General features: G+C 40.3%; 2 protein-coding genes and 1 long non-coding RNA gene across 7 annotated transcripts in view; 1 reads left to right on the top strand and 2 right to left on the bottom strand.

Annotated features, from left to right (window-relative positions):
- LOC134541838 (basic salivary proline-rich protein 1-like) overlaps positions 1-14,826 on the bottom strand; it is a 56,966-nt gene extending 42,140 nt beyond the window's left edge. The window contains exons 1-5 of the mRNA XM_063385534.1: positions 14,717-14,826; positions 11,499-11,736; positions 11,131-11,368; positions 10,872-11,005; positions 10,029-10,225 (exon numbers count right to left, since the gene is read on the bottom strand). Of these exons, the coding sequence (XP_063241604.1) occupies positions 10,029-10,225; positions 10,872-11,005; positions 11,131-11,368; positions 11,499-11,736; positions 14,717-14,826 (917 nt within the window). The remainder of the gene's footprint in view (positions 1-10,028; positions 10,226-10,871; positions 11,006-11,130; positions 11,369-11,498; positions 11,737-14,716) is intronic.
- LOC134542385 (uncharacterized) overlaps positions 1-22,488 on the bottom strand; it is a 124,902-nt gene that overhangs the window by 74,426 nt on the left and 27,988 nt on the right. Inside the window, exon 1 of one of the 5 annotated variants that reach the window (XM_063386576.1) lies at positions 9,902-10,122. The exons of 2 other annotated variants lie outside the window; for them this stretch is intronic. The gene's annotated coding sequence lies outside the window, so the exon portion shown is untranslated. Of the gene's footprint in view, positions 1-9,897; positions 10,123-22,488 lie in introns of those variants that run through there. 2 more of the 5 variants (XM_063386574.1, XM_063386578.1) reach the window with 2 other exon arrangements.
- On the top strand, positions 21,239-21,980 carry LOC134542392 (uncharacterized). Its single transcript, XR_010076794.1, has 3 exons — positions 21,239-21,373; positions 21,498-21,620; positions 21,774-21,980. It is a non-coding gene; the product is annotated as an uncharacterized LOC134542392 (long non-coding RNA).

Raw genomic sequence — 22,488 nt, 5'->3', positions numbered from 1 at the left:
TCGATTCGTTGCTGCAACATAACATAGCATGTTATGCGGTATCAGAAGTAACGAGTAACGTAACGATACGATAGTAACGAGTACTAATTGTTATAGTAACGAATACATACGGGTACGCTTTTTTTCGTTACTTTTACACCTCTATAGATTATCAGACTCACTCAACTCGACGCATCAACTCTGTTTCTCTAATTCACCCTCATTGTCTCCTTTCTCTTCCTCTTCATTCACAATTGACCAAATAAGTTTATTTACACGCCGGAAAAATTAATATTTTGTTGTCACCGCAAAACTAGTCTACAGTCCTTACAAAACCTTCTGGTTTGAGCGGTGGCAACACTTTATTTTTCAGCTCACTGACGTAAACGGTAAAAAAAAAAAAAAAAAAAACCTTAACGTATTTTATCTGCACGCTCTCTTTTGCTATCACAAAGGTAAAGTTACTGTCAATCGCACCCACATGAGGCGTGCGATAACGAGGTGCTCGTTTCGACCAAGATAAAAGTACACCGAAGCATATGACGCACTTAACGAAGGTGTGTCCCGGCCTCCATAGTTATAGGTGAATGTGTACGACAACAAGGTCCCCGCCTACCTGGCAACACATACAGGATGCGGAGATCCAGAAGAAAAAAAAAAACACGTGGAGTGAAAACTGATCAAAATTTCCGAGGGCAGCTGAGTAGTTTTGTGTTTCCGTATTTCGTTTTTAAATTGCATTGTTACAAACACGTGTTTAGAGAATAATTTTTTTTTTTTTTGGTTATGTAACATCCGGTATACAGATTCGTGAAAGCACTCAATAAGGGACTTGTACTACGACTTAATCTTAAGTTGTGCGTCATAGAATGCCATTGGCTACCGCTCAAATCTCATTGTTGCCACAAGCAATACGAGGCGACTGCACGCCAGTTCAAAGCTTTCGTACTTACAGGCGACACCGCGCTAGAAGCACCAGCGAGCGTCGCACTTATTGCGCTATTGTCGCGGACCCTGCTATTGTGTTCGGCGATGCACAGAAGCTACGGCTTACTTTCTTACGCTATTACTAAATACAGATATCATTCACAACTACATAATTAGCATGCTTGATTTCATATGACTCTACATGAGAATCTTTCTCCTACATAATTATTTGGGCCAATGGAAAATGCAAAATAAAAATGGTCACTTTCGGTGAATAAAACAAGTTATTTAAATGCAGAGTTTCTGTAATTATTTTTTTCATCTGAAAAAATATATGTAATTTTACAAACATATAAAAATCTAGTTTATTAAAATTACTTTCAAAATTTATAAAGAACAACAGTTTTAAGTACAATAATGACACCTTACAGTTAAATTTGGCATACTGGGTTTACAGATTGAAATTCTTAATATTTAAATAATTAATAAAAACAAGTCACGAATTAATCTGAAAACGAATGCTTACTTAGTTTAAAATTAGTAACACAAATCATTTTCTACCACTACCTCAGTAAATCAGTTTACATTTACCTGCTGCAAACTAGTCTCCCCCAAAACACACTGCTAGCATTATCTCCATGTTCTCCGTCCCCAAAGATGTGCGTTTGTCACTCATTACATTGCTGCACGCTGAGAAGGCACGTTAACTGTCAACGTTGGACACTGGCAGACACTTGACTGCATTTCAACTTCCCCGATGTCAGACTTCAAAACTGCTTGTTTTGTTGCTGCGTAGCCCTCCAAACACCATTGAAATGACAGATCTCGAAGTAAAGGCACAGCTTGAACTCGACATGTAAGGTAACAGTCAACTTCTGGACCTGTTGAAATGATTTCTATGGTTTGAACAAGAAGCCCAGTGTTCTCCAAGAATGGTTTTCCAGGATACCCTCCCATCAAAAATATAACACATTTCAGAAAAAACGTTTCTGGACACTCACAGCGCATTGCACTCCTGTTGCAGCTTTTAGACATGCAGCAGAATCAAACAGTTTTGCTGTCTGTGCAGCAAAATTCCCGTTACTGACAAGCTTGAACCCTGTCTCTCAATCAGAGAGTTTTGCACACAATTCGTGGGTGTAAGGATATGAGCTTCCAGACATTCCGACAAACCAATTTTTATTTTCCAGTACTCTACCATGAACTTCGACTCGCACTGCAAAACTTGAACTTCATCGTTGCTCAATTGTCTGAAAACTCGGTATCATCACAACCATCAAAATCTCCCTGCCTGAAAAATTCAAGTAGATGAACTAAGTACTCAACAAGTACACTCAAGTGAATCACGATTTACAGCGGGTGAGAACAGGCGATGGAAACAGCTTTGGTTCAAAAAAAGATTTTTTTGAGGAAATCAAAATAGTTGATGATTCCTCTTCCTGGTGTTGAGGAACGCCATATTTTCCTTCACTACACATTCGTTTAGCATTTCTGTATACCCAGACTAAATTTAGTTTGTATGCCAGCAATGAATGTACATGTTCTCACACACTAAAACTTGCAACAACTCTGCGCACTTGTTCATATATTTTGCAGAATCTGATACAAACACGCAAACATTTTCGTACTTCCGTCATATTTCATTAATGCTTCCATTAATGCTCATGAACATTCTGTAGAATTAGCATTATTGAGCACTTTCACCCCAGAAACCAGTAATTTGCAGTCACCACCAGCCATTATAACTTTAAACAAAACAAAGTCACATTATACTTTTCGATTAGTAGTCTCGTCACACAATACACCTACTTGTTGGTCCTATAAACTGCCTGCTTAACTTTCTCTTCCTCTTTATCCTCAAAGGCTGCAGTTAATAAGTGCGTTAAGGTGTGTGCATTAGGAATATCTCCCGAATTTGCAATGAAATGTGTATTTACCATATACTGGAATTTAAAACCTTATTTTTCCTAAACACGTTACATGTTTTTACTAACTTTCAAGATCACCTACCTTTCGCATATTCATTAATCCATTCCCTAATGGTTGGATGGTTAAGTTTTTGCAGTGATGTGTTCTCTTTAACATAAGCGCGAATTGTGTCCTCAGCTAGTTTAGTTTTCTCGTCCTAAGCTTTCTTGGGAAGAGAGACGTTTTCTTCTAAAGTAACTTGATTCTAAGTTCCAGAACCCGATGCCTGGCACCTAACTTTGTTCGCCTAAAGCAATGCTCTAAATTTGCAATGTTTTTTCACACGTGTCTTTTCTTTTCCAATCTGTGAGCATGTTACAAAACTTGTATATCATAATGTCTTTTTCTTTATTGAACTCGTAAAATTCTTCTTCATACTTTTTAACTTTTTCGAAAATACAACTTTCGGCATTTTGTACGCTTTATTAACACGCCACGAAAACATCAACGGAAAACTATAATAGAATGCAGTAGATATACACGTTATATTTGCGTGAATTTACGCATTCGTCTAAATAAACTAGTTTATCTCGGTACCACTAATTCCATGTTTGATATTTCACAAAAAATACCAACGCCATCTACAATAATTAGTCCACGAGTGGCTGAAATGCTGGCATTTATCGCCACTCTTTAATCTATGGGCACGGCAGAAAAACCAAACAGTCAAGATGACGTAACGCGCATTACCGCTTTGTATTGTAAACAACGTTTTGCACAAGTTTCAGAATGATTCGACATATTTTTTTCGCAGAAAAAAGTTAATCTCGTGGAAATATCGCGAAACCGTCGTATTTAGTGAAACATTACGGATTTCACGCATCACAGAAAATTCCGTTAAAACGAACTGCAGTATATTAACTTATAATCACAACCAATTAAGGTTATTTGTATTACACATCACGTGCAAATGATTTTTTTTTTTAATTTCGTGATTTTATCATTAACGATTTGACCACCCCTAATAATTTATTATTATTGGCTGCTGTCACAGCGAGAGGCTATTTTCAAGCATGAATGTACCGAAAAAGATTCGCTCCTTCACTAATAGCATGTTTGCTGATGGATCAGGGTTATCCAGGGAATTTATAATAAATCATGTTCTACTACACAGCAAACATAAAAGAGGCTATAAAACACGTAAATATGTACATCTAAAGGACAAAGCAATTTTTTTTTCCTTCAAACTTTTGCGTGTTTGAAAGAGAAAAAAACATTTTAGCTCTTTACGGGTGGGTAATACGAATGTGACCATTTTATTAAAGCGTTTATATTTATAATGTTAAAAACACTTTTGAATAGCAAAGACCTGGTATGACGGGTGACCAGCAGCATGTGCTTTCTCTTTCTCTCTCGCTATACATTTCTCTCTACATATATTTATTTAGACATGCACACACACACATACACACACCTACACCTACACACACACACACATATATACACACACACACATATACACACACACACACATACACACACACACACACATATATATATATATATATATAAACATACAATCCTGTAGCCATAAACAGCGTTAAAATATAACGTTAGTAAGCATTAATTATCTATCCTATTTTTACACGTAGTTCCAAACAGTCAAGGTTAAATGTTACACAGAGCATCAAAATACATATTTACATCAAGAGGGCCTTAGAAGAATGCGAGAGAAGGATTAACGAAACAAATAGACGCGTTACACGCGGAGTTGCGCAAGCAGGAAAAAAAAAATAAAGAACTTTAGTGCACGGAAGAATAAGGTTAAACGTGGACCTATTCTAAGTTGGGTTATTTTGTACTCTCCCCGTATGAGAACATGTGCGTGTTCCAAGATCACTGTACTTTGCTGTACGTGTTTCCAGGGCCATTGAAATATTTTTTTAAAAAAAGGAAATGTCCGGGCGCAAATCGTCTCTGTTACTTACTGTACAACTTTTCAAATCACACAGTAAACTTAAACGTCATCTGGCCATAAATGTTATCTGTGCGTACCGCATTGCTTGTAAAAGATTTACTATGAATTCTCATGAACAACAGACTTGTAACTTTCATCCTATCAGGTTCAACCCAAGCATAAAAAAAATGATCTAAATCACTATCGCCATTTTGTTGGTCATCACATGAAGTAAAACTAAGTAAATAAAATAATAATATTTTTAAAAATTTGGGTGCTTGGCCACCACGCGCGTTAGAAGTGAAACTTCAAAGATAGAAACAAGAAATAAGTTGGGTACAAACATATTTGAAACACGTACCTATACAAGTGAGCAAGTATGCAAAATGTACTATACTGAAAATATGCCACCGAGCACTGCTATTGCCATCTGTGTTTTCGGCAAGTAAATTTGACGGCTAAAATATGAAATATAAATTGATAATTTATTTCCTCATTTTTCTTTACATATTTACACAAGTTTACTAAGTTTTTTCCTAGGAAAATTAACAACCAAAAAAGCAAACTTGTGCGTGAGTGCTAGTACCTAGTCTCTTTATTGTACGTGCTGTATATATGTATGTGTATATATACACACATATATAGTATATTATCCATATAATAAAATGAAGAAAAAAATACAAAAATACCAAAGTCAAAAAAAAACTGATCAAAACAAATACCTTAATTGTTTTTAATGCTCTTTTATGAGCAAATATATTTTAGGAAAGAAAGTATTTCATTCATTCAAAAAATATAAAATTTAAAATCACATCTCATCATCAGTCAAATTAACCAGCCATAGATATATATGTATATTCGAAAATTATTATTTTTTTTTCAGGAAGAATGGAAATTAATATTTTTTTTATTTTTTTCAGAAAGAATAATTACTCTTATAGACATTTTTTCTTCCAAATGCCATATAGAATAATTATGAGTAACATACTTTAACTAATGTTTACTTCTATACATACAATCTATTGCACCTCTAATGTACAATATTTTAATATCATATACTCTTAAAAGTTTAAAACATTCTTTGAATTGGCACGTAAAGATTTTTTTTTTAAAATTACACGTTTAATAAGTTTTTGAATTGTAACTAGTGGTTTGCGCCCTCAATAACGCATGCTCGCTGGAGGTTTACAATTATAACACACATGGCGAAGAGAAACCGCTAAAGAGTCTAACAATTTATTGTGTGAAACTTCTTTATTCGTAACCCCCCCCCCCCCTTTTTTTCCCTCCTCCACCGTCGAGCACCCTAATCTTGAGCGCAGCACGTTTTCTTTTTTCGTTACGCGCCTATCTCCAAGGACGTAATGTCACGAAGGCATTCGTGACGGACAACGGTTGAACAATTAGATTGCGATGACGGAATGTATTGGTGGGGGAAACAGTAGTACCGCAGGCACGTCCATCAAAATTACTGTATGGCGAGATACCATTTTAGCATGCGAAAAAAAAAAAAAAAAACTAACAGCCACAATAAGTAACATAATCCTTGTTCTTAGAAATTAACTACAATGCACTTACAGTTCACTTGCAATGAATTATTACTTCTTTGCACACATCTGCAACCAGTAACCCATGGGCGTACGCAAGGAGAGGGAGTTTTTTTTTTGGGGGGGAGGGGGGGTTGGGGAAATGTATCATCCCCCCACCCCACCCGAAATCCTATAAATCCTAAAATAATAAAAAAAATAAAAAAATATTATTTCCCAACGCTAGACATCAACTGTCTACAAATATATTTAAAACAAAATTTATTAAATTGGCTCTCTAAATTCGCAGAACACGTAACTAAGGAAATATTGAATGAATGAATGAATGTGTGTGTGAATGACAGTAACATAGTAAGAATTTAAATTATATTTTTATAGGTATTTAATACAATATTTTATATAGTTTATGTTAGTAATAAACTTGGACGTTAATTTGGTAGATTATTCATCAGTAACTGCTGTAAAGTGTAATTTCATTTCTGATTCGTAGATAATACTTATTATACGTTGTTTATGTCACATTGTTCAGCGTACGAAAAGTCGAAAGAAAATGAATAATAAACAGCAGGAAAAGATGTTCTATCTCCTCCTCCTCGCCACTATTCCCCCCTCCCCCTTCCCAACCCCCGACATAACAGCTAACTCAACCTGCAGTTGTAAATAAACATGGCGGGCGTCGGATAGCGAGAGAGAGAGAGAGAGCGAGCGAGTATAAAGTGACGTGCTCTCTCTTTTCCGCGATCTCCCCGACATCTGGAGGTCGCCCAGGGATCACTTTCTGCGACATATCTCCGGCAAAAACTAGACAGCGCTCTCTTGACCAGTCGAGCCTTAAAAAGTGGTTTATGGCTGCATATTACACTAATATTAAAGACACAGGGGCGTAGCCAGGGGTGGGGGGGGTTTAGGGGTTTAGCACCAAATCTTTAATTAATTTCTTATTCATCACTCAAACAAATTTCATATTAAAATTAATAAAAATTTTACCATTACAATATTTAAATTTAAGTACCGAAAACTGCTAAAATAGCACTATTTCACAACTTAAAATCAAAAATTTCCCGGGGGAGAACCCCCGGACCACCCACTTTAATACGGGGGGGGGCCGCATGCTTCTTAACACCCCCCATACACATATCCTGGCTACGCCACTGAAAGACATAAACACGTATAAAACACCGGCATCGTCAAAAACATTTCCATATTACCGAAGACGCAATGTTTCGGGCACGCTGCATGTGTCCCGCCATATTGGATCTTCTTCGCTCTCAGTACAACCAAAAGTCAATGTTTAAGAAATCTATGGCATAAAACAGCATTGGCTCTTATTTGTGGTAGTTATTATGACAGGTGTTAGTCGCCCCAGAGAAGTAATGAGTAGAGATCGGAAAAATTCACGAATTCATTCGGCGATAGGCTAAATTTCAACTACATATACCTTTAAGCTGCTCTTACTATTGGCTCACTGGCCATCTGGATAACTCTGGGCCAATGAGAAACCATGAACCAAAGACGTATCGAATCACAAGCAAGCCAGTTGAGACGACTCACAAGTCAGCAGCCAATGAACTGGCGTTATTTTCCCGAGTATACAGAGGACTGTGTAGTCAATCCTGAAGGTCATTGAAACCGCGATTTTTTCCAGTCCCTAGTAATGAGTTATTTTCTCTCAGCGGTTACAAATTGTAGTCAATTAATGTAATCCAGACTCTAACAAGGTATAAAAACATGGTAAGGCATACTTTATTCTCTGGCTTGTCAAAAAATGATATTTATCACTCAAAACTGAAATCATAGCTACGTATGAAGGAAAAAAAAAACCAGACTGCTGAGACTAATTCCCTATTAACGAAGATTAATAACAACTCAGAACTAAAGACGTCAATGATCAAGTCAAAGATAACTATATACTACTGATATCTGCAAGTCAGCCTGATTTCTCCGCATATAGAACAAAAAGAAGAAAAGAAACAAGGTACATATAATACATAATACAAGGCTGTCTATCACTTCGCACTTATGAAATTATGTTATTTATTAGAAGGCAAGCAGTGGGGTAAAAAGGGGGCCAAACTGTGATAATGAGGGGGGGGGGGGGTTTGTGAAACACCCTACAATTATTTTATTTTAAAAATACAACCTTATATCCACATCAAATTATGCTTAAGTTATTCAATTACTTTCCCCAATAAAAGTTTTAAACCATACGCTTATTTCAAACAAAAGTTTCAGTTTAAAACATAATATGTTAACATCCAAGTTCCCCTTCACCCCAAAAATTCTCCAAAAACTCTATATTTGGTGCTAGCACTAATTTATGGAGGAAAATAAGTACTACAGACTATTTTATCCCGCTGCCTCAATCGGCACCAATGCCATTGAGAATTAAAGATAGTCAGTATTTCATTATCCCCCCCCCCCCTTTCCGGTCCAAATAGTTTCTAAAACGTACAAACATTATTTATTTACTGAATTTTTCAAGGATTTTTTTTTTACAAAATGACTTCACACCTATTACAATGAAGGGGGGAGGGGGGGGGGACTGATACTGAAACTAACCAAATGTTTCAGTATCCATAAAATATTACATACTCATAAGTGTAGAATTATTACAAAAAATGTTATCAATGTTAAAATTCATAAATATCGGAAAAAAAACAACTAAATGACATATTGCAAAACTAAAAAGCTAGACAAATAACTCATGGTAAACACTATTTAAAAAATTATCGCCTGCAAGAGAAGCACTTGCCTTATTCGTTCAGGCCATTCAGGAAGCGCATTTTGCTTCCATACACGAATGTCTGTGATCAGTGTGCTAACAGTAAACATACCAAGTGCAATAAACTCAGCCAATCACGAGACACAGACGTTTGCTACAGTGTTTTAACTCTCAGCTAGTCTCGAATATTCTTTTCGCGAAAAAATAGATGTCCCCACCTGGAAATCATCCCCCCCCCCAACCCTCTTTTAAATGTTTGTTTAGCACAGTTTATCAAATTTTTTTTTGTGTAGCATCTATAATTTAGGTATGTTTTATGATACTTAAATCATTTAACATACACCAAAAAAAAATCCTAACCGAAATGAACATAAATAGGCAGGGGCGTAGCCAGGGGGGGGGGGGGTTTAGGGGTTACACCCCTCCCCCCTTAGCACCAAATCTTTAATTAATTTCTTATTCATCACTCAAACAAATTTCATATTAAAATTAATAAAGTTTAACCATTACAACATTTAAATTTAAGTACCGAAAACTGCTAAAATAGCACTATTTTACACCTTAAAATCCAAATTTTCCAGGGGGAGGACCCCCCACTTTAATACAGGGGGGGGGGGGGCATGCTTCTTAACACCCCCCATACACAAATCCTGGCTACGCCACTGTAAATAGGCAGATAGATATATATAATGGCCTTCAGAGAATCAGAAAGAATGCTAACTACCAACACACGATCAGAAACGTTTATTCGAAAAGGTGTTCGCATTTCGGGGGAGAAAAAAAAAAGGTAGACATGACGTAACACTTGTACACAAAGTCACGTGCCAGCTGGTTCAGGCAGGCAAACACACACGTACCTACCTACTCGGATCACGTCAGGCGACGACGACGACTCCGCAGACACCGCTCGCGATGCGAGATCTCCCCGGGAAAAAGGCTCGGAACAGCGAAAGACAGACAGACACGGCTCGCACACGCGCACGCACACGATGAAGACGCACGCGCCGCGCCGTGGTCCCCCGTGGTCGCCGCGGTCTCGCACTGCGCGCGGCGCGCCTCCCGAGCTCCCCTGACGGCGTCTCCCCCGGTTGCCGGGGAGGGGGGCACGACAGGGGCCGCCGGAGGGGGAGAGGGGGGTGGCCACGTGGTCACGGCAAGCGAGTTCCCGCGAGCAAACTGTTCCTTCTACAAGGCCGAATGATTACACTTTTTCGGTCAAAACAAAAACGCCATCAACGTAGCCAAGGATGATCTGACGTGAGAGGAGGGGGAATGGTGGAGGGGAATTGAAAAGGGGAAGGGGGGGGGGGGAGAGAGAATAATATACAAACAACGCATTTCTTAAAAAAATTACCAAGACTGGTTGTTGGTATTTCAGTAATTTGAAAGAGACTAATTAGTAATTACCAAACGGACACACTGCGTCTTCGGTGAGAATCCATAAGAACGACAACTTTCACGACCTGTAGGATTGCTAATATAGATTTAAACTCTAAGTTACCAACTCGAAGTTCAACAGTATTTTCAACGCGCAAATCATTTTAGTTTTTTCTTCTTGTTTATGTGTAAATATCTTGGCTCAAGGTATACATTCGGTAGGAGTAATTTCGTGAAAATGGAAAGATAAGCGGAAATGTGTCATGAAGATGGCGGACCCACAAATAACACGAGCAACATAAACCTGCACATAGTCGCTTTCGTAAACATCAGAGGACATAACAAAACGTATTGGTATTGATGAGCCAAATGAAAAGTTATGATAGTGAAACTACCCTGCAGGCGCGCCAGAGAGTCCGCGGAATCACGCCTGTCACGGCAGTCCCGCAGTCACGACTTTGCACGTGCAAGCGGGCCCCGTGCAGAGTGGCTTCTCACGTCCAGGCGGGGGCTTCACGTCCAGGCGGGGCTTCTCACGTCCAGGCGGGGGCTTCACGTCCAGGCGGGGCTTCTCACGTCCAGACGGGGCTTCTCACGTCCATACGGGGGCTTCACGTCCAGGCGGGGGCTTCACGTCCAGGCGGGGCTTCTCACGTCCAGGCGGGGGCTTCACGTCCAGGCGGGGCTTCTCACGTCCAGACGGGGCTTCTCACGTCCAGGCGGGGGCTTCACGTCCAGGCGGGGCTTCTCACGTCCAGGCGGGGACTTCACGTCCAGACGGGGACTTCTCACGTCCAGACGGGGACTTCTCACGTCCAGGCGGGGGCTTCTCACGTCCAGACGGGGCTTCTCACGTCCAGGCTGGGGCTTCTCACGTCCAGGCGGGGGCTTATCACGTCCAGGTTGGAGCTTCTCACGTCCAGGCGGGGACTTCTCACGTCCAGGTTGGGGCTTCTCACGTCCAGGTTGGGAATCTCACGTCCAGGCGGGGGCTTCTCATGTCCAGACGTCTCTTCTCACGTCCAGGTTGGGGTTTCTCACGACCAGACGGGGCTTCTCACGTCCAGGCGGGATTTATCACGTCCAGGCGGGATTTATCACGTCCAGGTTGGGGCTTCTCACGTCCAGGTTGGGGCTTCTCACGTCCAGGTTGGGGCTTCTCACGTCCAGGCGGGGGCTTATCACGTCCAGGTTGGGGCTTCTCACGTCCAGGCGGGGACTTCTCACGTCCAGGCGGGGGCTTCACGTCCAGGCGGGGCTTCTCACGTCCAGGTTGGGACTTCTCACGTCCAGGCGGCGGCTTCACGTACAGGCGGCGGCTTCTCACGTCCAGACACGGGAGGGGCGCGACTCAGTGGCTACACCGTCCCTCGGAGAACCCTGTGGCAGTCGGCACCACTACACCTCAGCCACCGCACTTTTTTACAGACAAATAATAACGGTTTGAAATGCTGATCATTAATCAAATATCAATTAATAATTGACTTAACGTTGCACTGAAGATACTTTTTTTTTGTCATTTATCACAGGCTGCACAGAAAAGAATTGCGCACAAATCTAGATTTTTTTCTTGATACGGACAGTGTTTTTTTTTTTTTTAGTTGACAAGAATTCAAAATGCATTGCGCCCCATTTTCACCCACGTAAAATTCCGAGAGATCAACTCGAATACGCTAACACTGCACTAGTTTTCGTTCGTAATTTGTTACTTTCTGTCGGAAGGCGATGCGCCGTAATGCAGGCTTGGATAAGTTTATTATGTCTTCTGTCGTTTCCTATATTAATGGAGGTATGACATCTCAGGATGTTTTTCAACACTCGAGCCCGAAGCCCGATATTCGCACGGCAAGGCTAGCAGACAGATGCTCCCAAATCTCTCTCTCTCTCTCTCTCTCTCTATCTCTCTCTCTCAGCCCCTCTTCCCCCTCCCCACACACAATATCCAGACCATAAAACATCTCACACGGTCTCTTAACTGGTAAGTAGTAACTTACGACAAGCAACTGCCTTATTATCCTAGGATGGGTGCTCCAGCGCAACGCTAAATTACCATGCGGAGCTTACGGCCAGGCGTAATTGGGGAGAGAAAAAAAGATATACTTGATAGTAGGGTTCCAGGCACTCATTTCCATGCCAACGAACTACTGGCGTTTCTAACAGAAAGCTGCGAAAAACAAAAGAATAATAAAAAACAGATAATTGTATTAATATTAAAATAAACTTCGCGATAGTAAACAGGTTAGTCTTAAGTGGCATTATTTCTTGTTGTTTTCTCATGGTAGATAAAATGAACATGCGAACAAACTGTGCTCTAACCACGGGAGCAGGAACGGTCGCAGCGAATGGGGACGCACCACAACGCCGAAATGCCAAATTGACCACAACGCCGACAGCTAGAAAACTGCTGTGTACCACAACGCCGAATTACCACAACGCTGAAATACACTAACACCGAAAAATGTCATTGCAGGACTGCCACAAAGGTTAGGTTAGACTAGGTTAGGTTAGACTAGGTTAGGTTAGACTAGGTTAGGTTAGGCTAGGTTAGGTTAGGCTAGGTTAGGTTAGACTAGGCTAGGCTAGGATAGGTTAAGTTAGGTTATATTACGCTAGGTTAGGTTAGGTTAGGTTAGGTAAGGTTAGGTTTGATTGTGGTATTTCGGCTTAAGGTACATTTAAGAAACACACACAAATTCATTCAGTTGTTATTTCGGCGTTGTGGTACCCAGCAGTTTTCTAGCTGTCGGCGTTGTGGTCAATTTTGACATTCGGCGTTATGGTATTTCGGCGTTGTGGTGACGACCCGCAGCGAATGTCCTGCGCTAGTCCCCGCGGAGGTGAAGTGGAGAGGGAGGCGTGAGTCATATCCTTGTCCCGGGTGAAAGGAGGTGTCCGCTGGGTCCTAACATCAACTAAATTACACCGGCTCAAATAAACACCGCACAATAGCTGGCCACGTAACTGTTTACACACGTATTCTGCACAAATAAAAAAAAAAAAAGAAGTCACGAATGTAATTTTCACAACTGATCGATGTAAGAGTAATTATTACAACACTAGATATCCTGTACTTGAAACGCTTTGTAACGTATTTAAAACGGAAACAAAACATTTTCAACTCCGCGACCAAATACTCGGCTCCTGTTGCCGTTAAAGATAATATGTTCCGAGTATTACGTAGCCGTTTAAGTTATGGCCACCAGGCCACATTTAAATTTTTATTTTTGGCTATTCTGTTTTTTTTTTTTTTAAATTTTAAATTACCGTTTTATCTTTATCTTGGGTTGATTTTTTTTGAACTCTTAATATTTTTTTGGTATTTCATATTTTTAATTGTATTTACCCAGAGTGTGTCGGGGACGCAACCCCCCTTCCATTTTGGACGGAAGGCGGGTTTCAATGTAATCCGTGTCCGCTTCCGTGTCAATAGTAGAACGGGTAATCATAAATTAGTTAAAAATACACTGTCACTTAAATTTACTTGATGGACCACGGGTTTAAATAGAGTTGTTTTTAGTTAGCACAGTTTTGCAATGAAATTCCACCGACAAAAAAGCAGTTTCCACTGGCAGGAAAGTCCGGTGTTTCCGCACTCCCACCCCTCACCAAGCAGCCACGCACTGCACACGAAAGGAAGCGAGACGGCCACTTCCGACACCCGATGTCGATCGATGACATTTTTTTTAAAATGTCGAAAGTTCCGACATGTTGCAAGCTTCACCTCGAGATCACTACGCAAAAGTACGAACCAGGTTTTTAATATTATTGTTTTTTTATGATCCAGCATTTAGTTAAATATCTTTTTTAATTTTATTTAAATCATGAAAAAAAATTTTTTTACAAAAAACAGATGTCGAGACTTGGATTTCGAAATGTCCTCGAGACGGGACCACTTCGCCCGTAATCGCTGACGAGTCACGATCGTGTGGAGAGGGGTCGTGGGTTCAATCCCAACATCCCGGTATTAGGTTACGGGAAGCCTAAGATGTACATCAAGTTCTGTCCCTGGCCGAACACGCCCGAATATTCACCTTCGGCCAACCTCGGGTTTATTTATATATATATATATATTTCTATTTCTCTGTTTATTTTTAATGTAGCTATACTAACCTAACTAACCGTCCGTAGTGTTATAAAGTGTTTTAATGTAGCTAACCTAACCGACCACTTTTAATATTTGAATTCATTTTTCCTGCGCAAAAATAAAAAACAAATCCCGAGGTTGGCCGAAGGTGAGTATTCGGGAGTGTTCGGGCTGGGACACAACTTGATGGACATCTTAGGCTACCCTTAGGTTACTCAGTCCGTGTCCTAGTGGCGTCGAGGATCCAGTCGCCACGAGCCTCCGTGAAAACAAATAATCCTCCTCGAGACTTGGCCGCCGGCACGTAGAAGCAATATCGACCCATCGATACGCACACATGTACGAACTGTCTGCCGGCTCCTCAGTGGTCAGAGCACCTGGCTGGCGATCCAGAGGTCCCGGTTCATGACCGGGTGTTGTGTTGCCCCCTTCACCGCCCAACTGCGGACAGGGACGTAACCAGGAGGTGGCAGGCGCGGCTTCTGCCCCGAGAGCAGCATTTTGGGGGCGCTAAACCGGCAGGGTGATTGTTACTACAGATATTTACTTCAATTTCGTAGCGTCTGGACACAAAAAAGTAGTTGGATGGCAGATGAACTCAATTATTTGTTTTGAAAGATACATACATGTATATCATCAAATATTTAAAAAAAACTTCATATCATCAAATATTAAAAAAAAAACTGATATTTTTCGCGTACTATCCAAATTGCGATGTATTAAAATGAAATTTATTAATTACATTTTTAATCACCAAATAAATTAAGTTAATAGGTACTATTTATGAATAGTATATACTTATTTACCTAATTAACTCTAATTAAAAATTATTTGGAATCGAAGAATAAATATGTGGTGGGTGATAAGAGGTGTTTGTTGTCGGGAAAATATTTTTTTGGTTTGGTTGGTTTGAAAAGCAAAGAAAAAAAGATGGCGCCAAAGATGAGTTGTTGCCCCAGCCCCGGGTGTAAACCAGTCTGACTGCGGCCAAGGGCGTAGCCAGGGGGGAGGGGGGGTGTTTAGGGGTTCAACCCCCCCCCCCCCTCCTTAGCACCAAATCTTTAATTCATTTCTTATTCATCACTCAAACAAATTTTTATATTAAAATTAATAAAAATTTTACCATTACAATATTTAAATTTAAGTACCGAAAACTGCTAAAATAGCACTATTTTACACCTTAAAATCCGAATTTTCCCGGGGGCAGGACCCCCCCCCCCCCCCCCGAACCCCATCGGCTTTAATACGGGCGACCCATGCTTCTTAACACCCCCGCATACACAAATCCTGGCTACGCCACTGAGACTGCGGCACCCCGCGCGGCGTTGCCCGTGGTCGCCGGACGCGAGCCATCGAGGTCGTCGTCTCCATCGCCACCAACCGCACACCCGGGCCCGGGGCGGACGGCGCGACGTGGCCGTCCTTCGCGCCCGCCGAGGTCACACCGCGTCCGTCTGTCCGGCCAGCCGAGCAGCGGGGAAGAACCTCGCTCGCGTTTTATAAGGAAACTTCTTCCTTCGGAACTTACGTGCAGCCGTCCCTACATCCGGGGGAGGGGGAGGGGGGAATCTAAAAAGTCCCCTCTCCGACGGATACAGCTTGCTTTTACGAAACCGTTACCAGTGAAACGGGAGCGATAAACGTCATCCCGCGGACCTGTTTGAAATTACAGAACATTTACGGACTTTTCAGAGAAGGAATTTAGCCGAAATAAACGAAGAAGAGGTCTTCGTAGTTTCAAATATCTCAAATTTTGTAAATATATATATATATATATATATATATATATATATATATATATATATTGGTTCTCTGTAAAGTCGGTGTACGGACGATAGTTTAACGTGACATCAAAACAAAACATTGATGAAATTATTGCATACTTTTATGAATAAAATTGAATCATTTTTATTGAATTATCACTAATTTCTATGGATACAAAGAAGGAGTGAAATGAAATCTACAATTTAATTGATAAATTTACTTTTATTTGCACTCATTAACTCAAATATGTTTATTACTTTAACGAAGAGATTATTTTAACTATAACTTTTATACATGTTTGCTATTTAACTTCTTCCAATCTGTGTTATTCTGTTTAGGATAGGACGATGATAGGAAAAGTAGGAAACGAATGGGAGTGTTTCAAGTTTAATGTGCCTCGAAAAAGTCAAATCGATGGTTGTTCCAATCGAGTGGAAGAGAGATAGATGCGGCGCAAGCGTAAAATGAGCGTAACGGGACACAACGTAACGGGACAATGTGCGTTACGGGACACTTTTTCGTGCGTGCAGCCGGCGTTCATCGATTTATTAGACGTTGTCACGTCAAAAAACAATATATATATATATATATATATATATATATATATATATATATTAGTAAAATATATTTCTAAATATACAAAGTTTTGTAGTTTAGCTTACTGCCAAATAATAACGTAAATTTTCTAACACGATAGTACATATTTGTCATAAGAGTAACATAGTTACTTTTGCGACATAATCCGTTTAAATATCTTCAATAAATGTGTGACATATAAACGCTGTTCTTGAAACCTTGTTCAATTTAAAAAATATATGCCTATGAAAATACTTGTAAGAATTTAAAAGAAAAACGTGAGGCGCATGTGGAAAAAAAAATAATTTATTGCACTAAGTCACTAACAATTTTATTGCACTGCAAATGATATGAACTATTGGGTGAGTTTTCTCGAATGTTACTCCCTACACTCATTATTATCTATTGCAAGCGCCCCACGTTTTTAATTTTAAATCTTACAAGAATTTTCATAGGTATTAAAAATTCACAATCATAAACTTTAAGGAGACACTGTTTAGGGCTAGGAATCTGTATGGGTTTATACATCTGTATGGGGCCAGAAGAATTTATTTTATACTTTTTAGTCCGTTTTAAAAACGTGTTTTGTTTAAAACAATTTTATTTAAATAATTATTTTCTGCTTTTAAGTCTCGTGCGTGCATTGCCATCTAGTTATGAGCTGAGTTTCAAGTTCCAAGACACTAGCTCATCAGGAAGCTAGTTTAAAATCGGTTTGCAAAATTTGTACCGAACAGACAAAAAAAAACAGCCAGACAAGAAAGCGAGTTAATAAAAACGCGGTAAAAAAATTGCGAAATGCACATCAACCCGAAAAAAACGAGTACGATTGCATTCTTTGTCGAAGCACGCGTTCCAATTCGAAAAAAAAAAAGATGAAAAAAGGCTGTCTCCGCATGGCAGGCACGTTTGTTGCGCGAGCGTACGTTACTGCGGATGCAACCATCGGGTGGTAAACGGAACAAGCCGTGACTCCAGTCGATCCTGCACGAGCCCGCTGCCTCAGAAGCTGACACTGCGACACGCACGTGACATATCTCTCTTTCTCTCTCTCATTCTATCTCATTCTCTGTTCTCTCTCATTCTGTCTCTCTCTCTCTGCTTCTACGGACGTCAAATACACCTTCATCACAGTTGCGAAAAGTTGGCGGCCAATTAAAAAAAAATTGGTTGTCTGTAAAGTCGGTTTACGGACGAATGTTTAACGTGCCAACGTCATAACAAAACACTGATGAAATGATTGCATACTTTTATGAATAAAATTTAATCATTTTTATTGAATTGTCACTATTTTGTATGGATACAAAGGAGTGAAATGAAATCTACAATTCAATTGATAAATTTACTTTTATTTTCACTCATTAATTCAAATATGTTTATTACTTTAACGAAGAGATTAGTTTAACTATAACTTTTATACATGTTTGCTATTTAACTTCTTCCAATCTGTGTTATTCTGTTAAGGATAGGACGATGATAGGAAAAGTAGGAAACGAATGGGAGTGTTTCAAGTTTAATGTGCCTCGAAAAAGTCAAATCGATGGTTGTTCCAATCGAGTGGAAGAAAGATAGATAGATGCGGCGCAAGCGTACAATGAGCGTAACGGGACACAGCGTAACGGGAAATGTGCGTTACGAGACACTTTTTCGTGCGTGCAGCCGGCGTTCATCGATTTATTAGACGTTGTCACGTCAAAAAAACAACAGAAAAACAGCAACCCGCCCCGTGACGGAACTCTACAAAAACATTCAAACGACAAATTGAAACTTTAAATGGAGTCGTTGGCGACTCGGATGCCTACAACCATCCAAAATAATGATATAAGAATAAATAGGATAAATAAGGATCAATTTAAGATTGAATTAGGTTTCCAAACTTTTTTCAACATGTGAATCTTACTGCCACAGATAAATTAAGAGGGATAATACCCAAATATAAAATTAAAGGAACCGGCGAATAAAGTTCAGAGACTAGGTGGGGTGTGAGTGGAGATTTTGAAACGGCTTTGCTTTTGCACAAAAAAAAACCGTTATACGTGTTGTTTTCTATGGTAATCTTAGGGAAATTGACCGAACGTGTACAGCAAATTCTTTTCCTCCCATTTATTTTTTTTATCTCGATAAAAAAAAAGTTCATACATTATTCAGTTTTTATTATACAGTGGACACTCACAGAAGCGAAATGACACGATAGATCAGCTCTCTTGGCATGTGCGTGGACTCTGCTCACAGTATACGAGCCACAGGCGTGTTGCTAAATGGTTCGGGATCCACTGTATATGGTGACCAGACGTCATTTTCACATGTCAGGACTCTTTATTCAGAGTTTCCCAGCGAGATAAGGAATACCTAATAATGTTACAAAATTTCCGTCTGTATTTTAATATTGTAATGATAGTTACAGTCTGGAACACATAATTTCTAGATGCACCATCAGGTGAGAGTAGGAATTTCGACATTGCAATGTCAACCCGATGCATTTTTATGCATTTGACTCAGAATGCAGTTGAATTTTTTCACCACAAACGATGGTCTCTAACCTCCTGGCACGTTTCTGGATAAGGTCTAAGCATGAATCTCTGCAAAAGACTCACAGGTGTTGCAGAAACATGAGAAGAGCAGAGCTAACGAACTCCTTGGCGCAAAGCTTAGACTTCTAGTAACGTAACGTCGATCCTAAGGTTAGTGGCAGCGTCTACATAACAATATACCATACCAGAGCCAGGCTCACCTGCTTTTAGACCTCTGCCAGGCATGTTACTTTATCTTGAAACGTTTGCGACGTTTACTGAGATCATAAGACGTGTTCCTTGTATGCGTACGTGTGTGTGTGTGTGCGTTCATGTGTCGTACACGTACACGAGCGTGACGTAGGTCAAGATAACTGCACATGACGTGAACAGTCTTTGCTACGATCCGTCGTCATGCCGGCAGTCAACAATGATAGTAACGCTAGGCATGCATGCCCCCTGCTTGAGTCAGCAAGTATCAACGTCCGATGTGTTCTCTGTATGCTGCAATATGCCGCGATGCTTGAGACACATCAATGTTATGTGATGTTGCATGAACATTATGCAACCTCTGTCATCCGTCACCGTACTACTCGGACGGCGAGAATGAGCCAGCAGCAAATATCTTGGTGAAAACCGTTGTCACTTCTCTTATTCTGTGACCATAGCAACCAAAACCTTATTCTCGGAATTTACAATAACTACACGGGCCAGTTGCTACGTGATTTTTTTTTTTTTGGAAATCCCGATGTAATTAACCTCTTAGCCGGATAAGGTAAATATAATAGTCCCGTTCAAAAATGAGGATAACGACAACTAAGAGGCATATACCGTTAGGTATTAACGTTAGTAGTTAACCGCAATGATATCATTGGGAATTAAACAGAATTTCAGCGAGTGTGCGTCATGTGTGGTTAATTAAAAAGAATCGTTACACGCGTGTTGCTATGCGCACCTCCGAAAACCATCACGGCTTTCGGAAAACTTTCAGGCTATATTATAAAAATTTTGAACAATCCGTTGCGAGCTGAACTTTTTGTATGTTGCAATGTGTTCTTTGATGGGCTCAAGCCGCTGTTGATACGCTTGAGTAGAAATACGTGGTTTTTTCTTCAAAGATAGCGAGCGCACTCGTCGCAGCACATTCCATTGCATTACCGAGATAGTCACGTACGGCGCGGTCATATCGGTAGCTCGATGGTGCGGCCAAGCAGACACCGAGCACCTGATTGGCGTGCAAGTTAATCTTCTTGTACGGAGTTTGAAAACGTTAGCCTGTTAAAACGTATGCACTTTGTACTCGTCGAACGTATTGACCACATTTAGGTACAAACTCTACTCCAGTTTGTAAACAAACGGCATGTCATTATTCATTCAATTGTGGCGTAAACGTGTAGAAATTGAGTTGACCGCGGGATTTACAGACAATATTGAAATAGTTGCCTATTATAATAATATTTGCACCATTATTTCTAATGAATGACGCAATAATATTAACAGATTTCGACTTATTTATTAATTTCAGGACGATTGCCTAACTTTTTTCCCTTGAATTGCGTCATGGGTAGAGACCGGAAAAATTCGCGGATTCATTTCGTGATAGGCTGAAATTCAAAGATGTGTATAATTCTGCTGGTTCTGCTCGCGGTTTGACTGGAGCTCTCTGGGCAATGAGAGACTATCGACCAAAGAAGCGTCGAATCACAAGCTACCCAGTGGAGACGACTCACAATTTAGTAACCAATGAACACGCGTGTTACTTGAGAAGTGTAGAGGATAATGGAGGCTATCCTAAAGGTCATTGAATCCGCGAATTTTTCCGGTCCCTAGTCATGGGTTTATTAATTTTCATTGTTTAATATGTGGCAACTCTTATCAGCGGGCTACTATATAACGTCCTTATATCCCTCCTGATATTCATAAGCTCATCGACAGCCCCTCCGTGAACAAGTTCTTCCAGAGCAACACTGTGACCAAGCTTCTCCAAAGCAAAGACCGTCCATATCAACGTCCGCTCTCTATGTAAGTATCCAGTATTTAAATTAATTATTTTATGCATTTTTTCTACTAATTTTGCGCATTCCTTTCAGGGATGGAGCACCTATTCAACAAATGAGTTTAATATTGTATTTCTTTTCATTTGCAGCTGCTGTATCGTGACTCCCAAAGACTCTGCAAAATGAACAGTCTGCTGATCTTGATGGCTTTGTTCCTGATGGCGGACGTGAGGCCAGAACCTCCGCCGGAGTTGCCCTGCCATCCAAGAGACGTGGGTATATCATTTCTACAAACTCATACCAACGATCCGTCCAAGTATCTTATTACTGTTGCAAATTCTGAGCAAAGAGTTTGTCGTCTGCGCCAACCCTTCGGAACGTCTTGTAAGCTCCAACGTAATTGATGTTAATTTTTCTATTTTTAGTTCACCGATCTCGCCAGCTCCCGCTGCGCGGAAGCACACGAAGCAGACGAAACAGCGAAAGCACACTCCCACCTCGTCAAGCGATCACGGCTGATGAGGACCTGAATTGGATTTCTCGGTGGCTCAGACGCGAATCAATACTCACGTTTTTAATCATCATAAATAACTTTATACTGTTTGAGATGGTCGTTTCATGTACTATGTCACCTGTACGGTTTTTAGGTTTACTTATTATTGCAATGCTTTAATTGTATTACTTTTTAAAATAAAAATCATTATATAATACTTCTTGGTTTTATTGACATAGAATAAGCTGACGCGACACCGCGTCCAGTAGGTATCCTAACTCACGCATGTACCTGCATGAGCTTAGGTCTCGATCGGTCCGCTAGCAGGCTGCATGTGCATTGAATGTGCATCGGACCGACGTGCAGATATAGGCGTCACGCTGCAACTTGTGCAGCAGTTACTGCACTCTAATGGGTCGAGCGTAACGGCTTAGAAGTTAACCTCGATGCATGATAGAGTTGTCTCTCCTGATTTCAAAAATACCACCCCTCGCTACCCCCGAGCCCTAATTTTGAAGTTATACCCCGTACGTTCTTGAGTAACTGACTGTATGTATGAGGTCGGCAGTATTATGTTGAAATTGTTCTTTAATCTTTGGTTTTTGTCGTCAGCTAATACAGATAGCTCGACAGCAGAACAAAGCAAA

Source organism: Bacillus rossius (assembly GCF_032445375.1).
Source record: "Bacillus rossius redtenbacheri isolate Brsri chromosome 4 unlocalized genomic scaffold, Brsri_v3 Brsri_v3_scf4_2, whole genome shotgun sequence".
In the NCBI taxonomy this organism is placed as follows: Eukaryota; Metazoa; Arthropoda; class Insecta; order Phasmatodea; family Bacillidae; genus Bacillus; species Bacillus rossius.
This window is presented reverse-complemented; position numbering and strand designations above follow the sequence as displayed.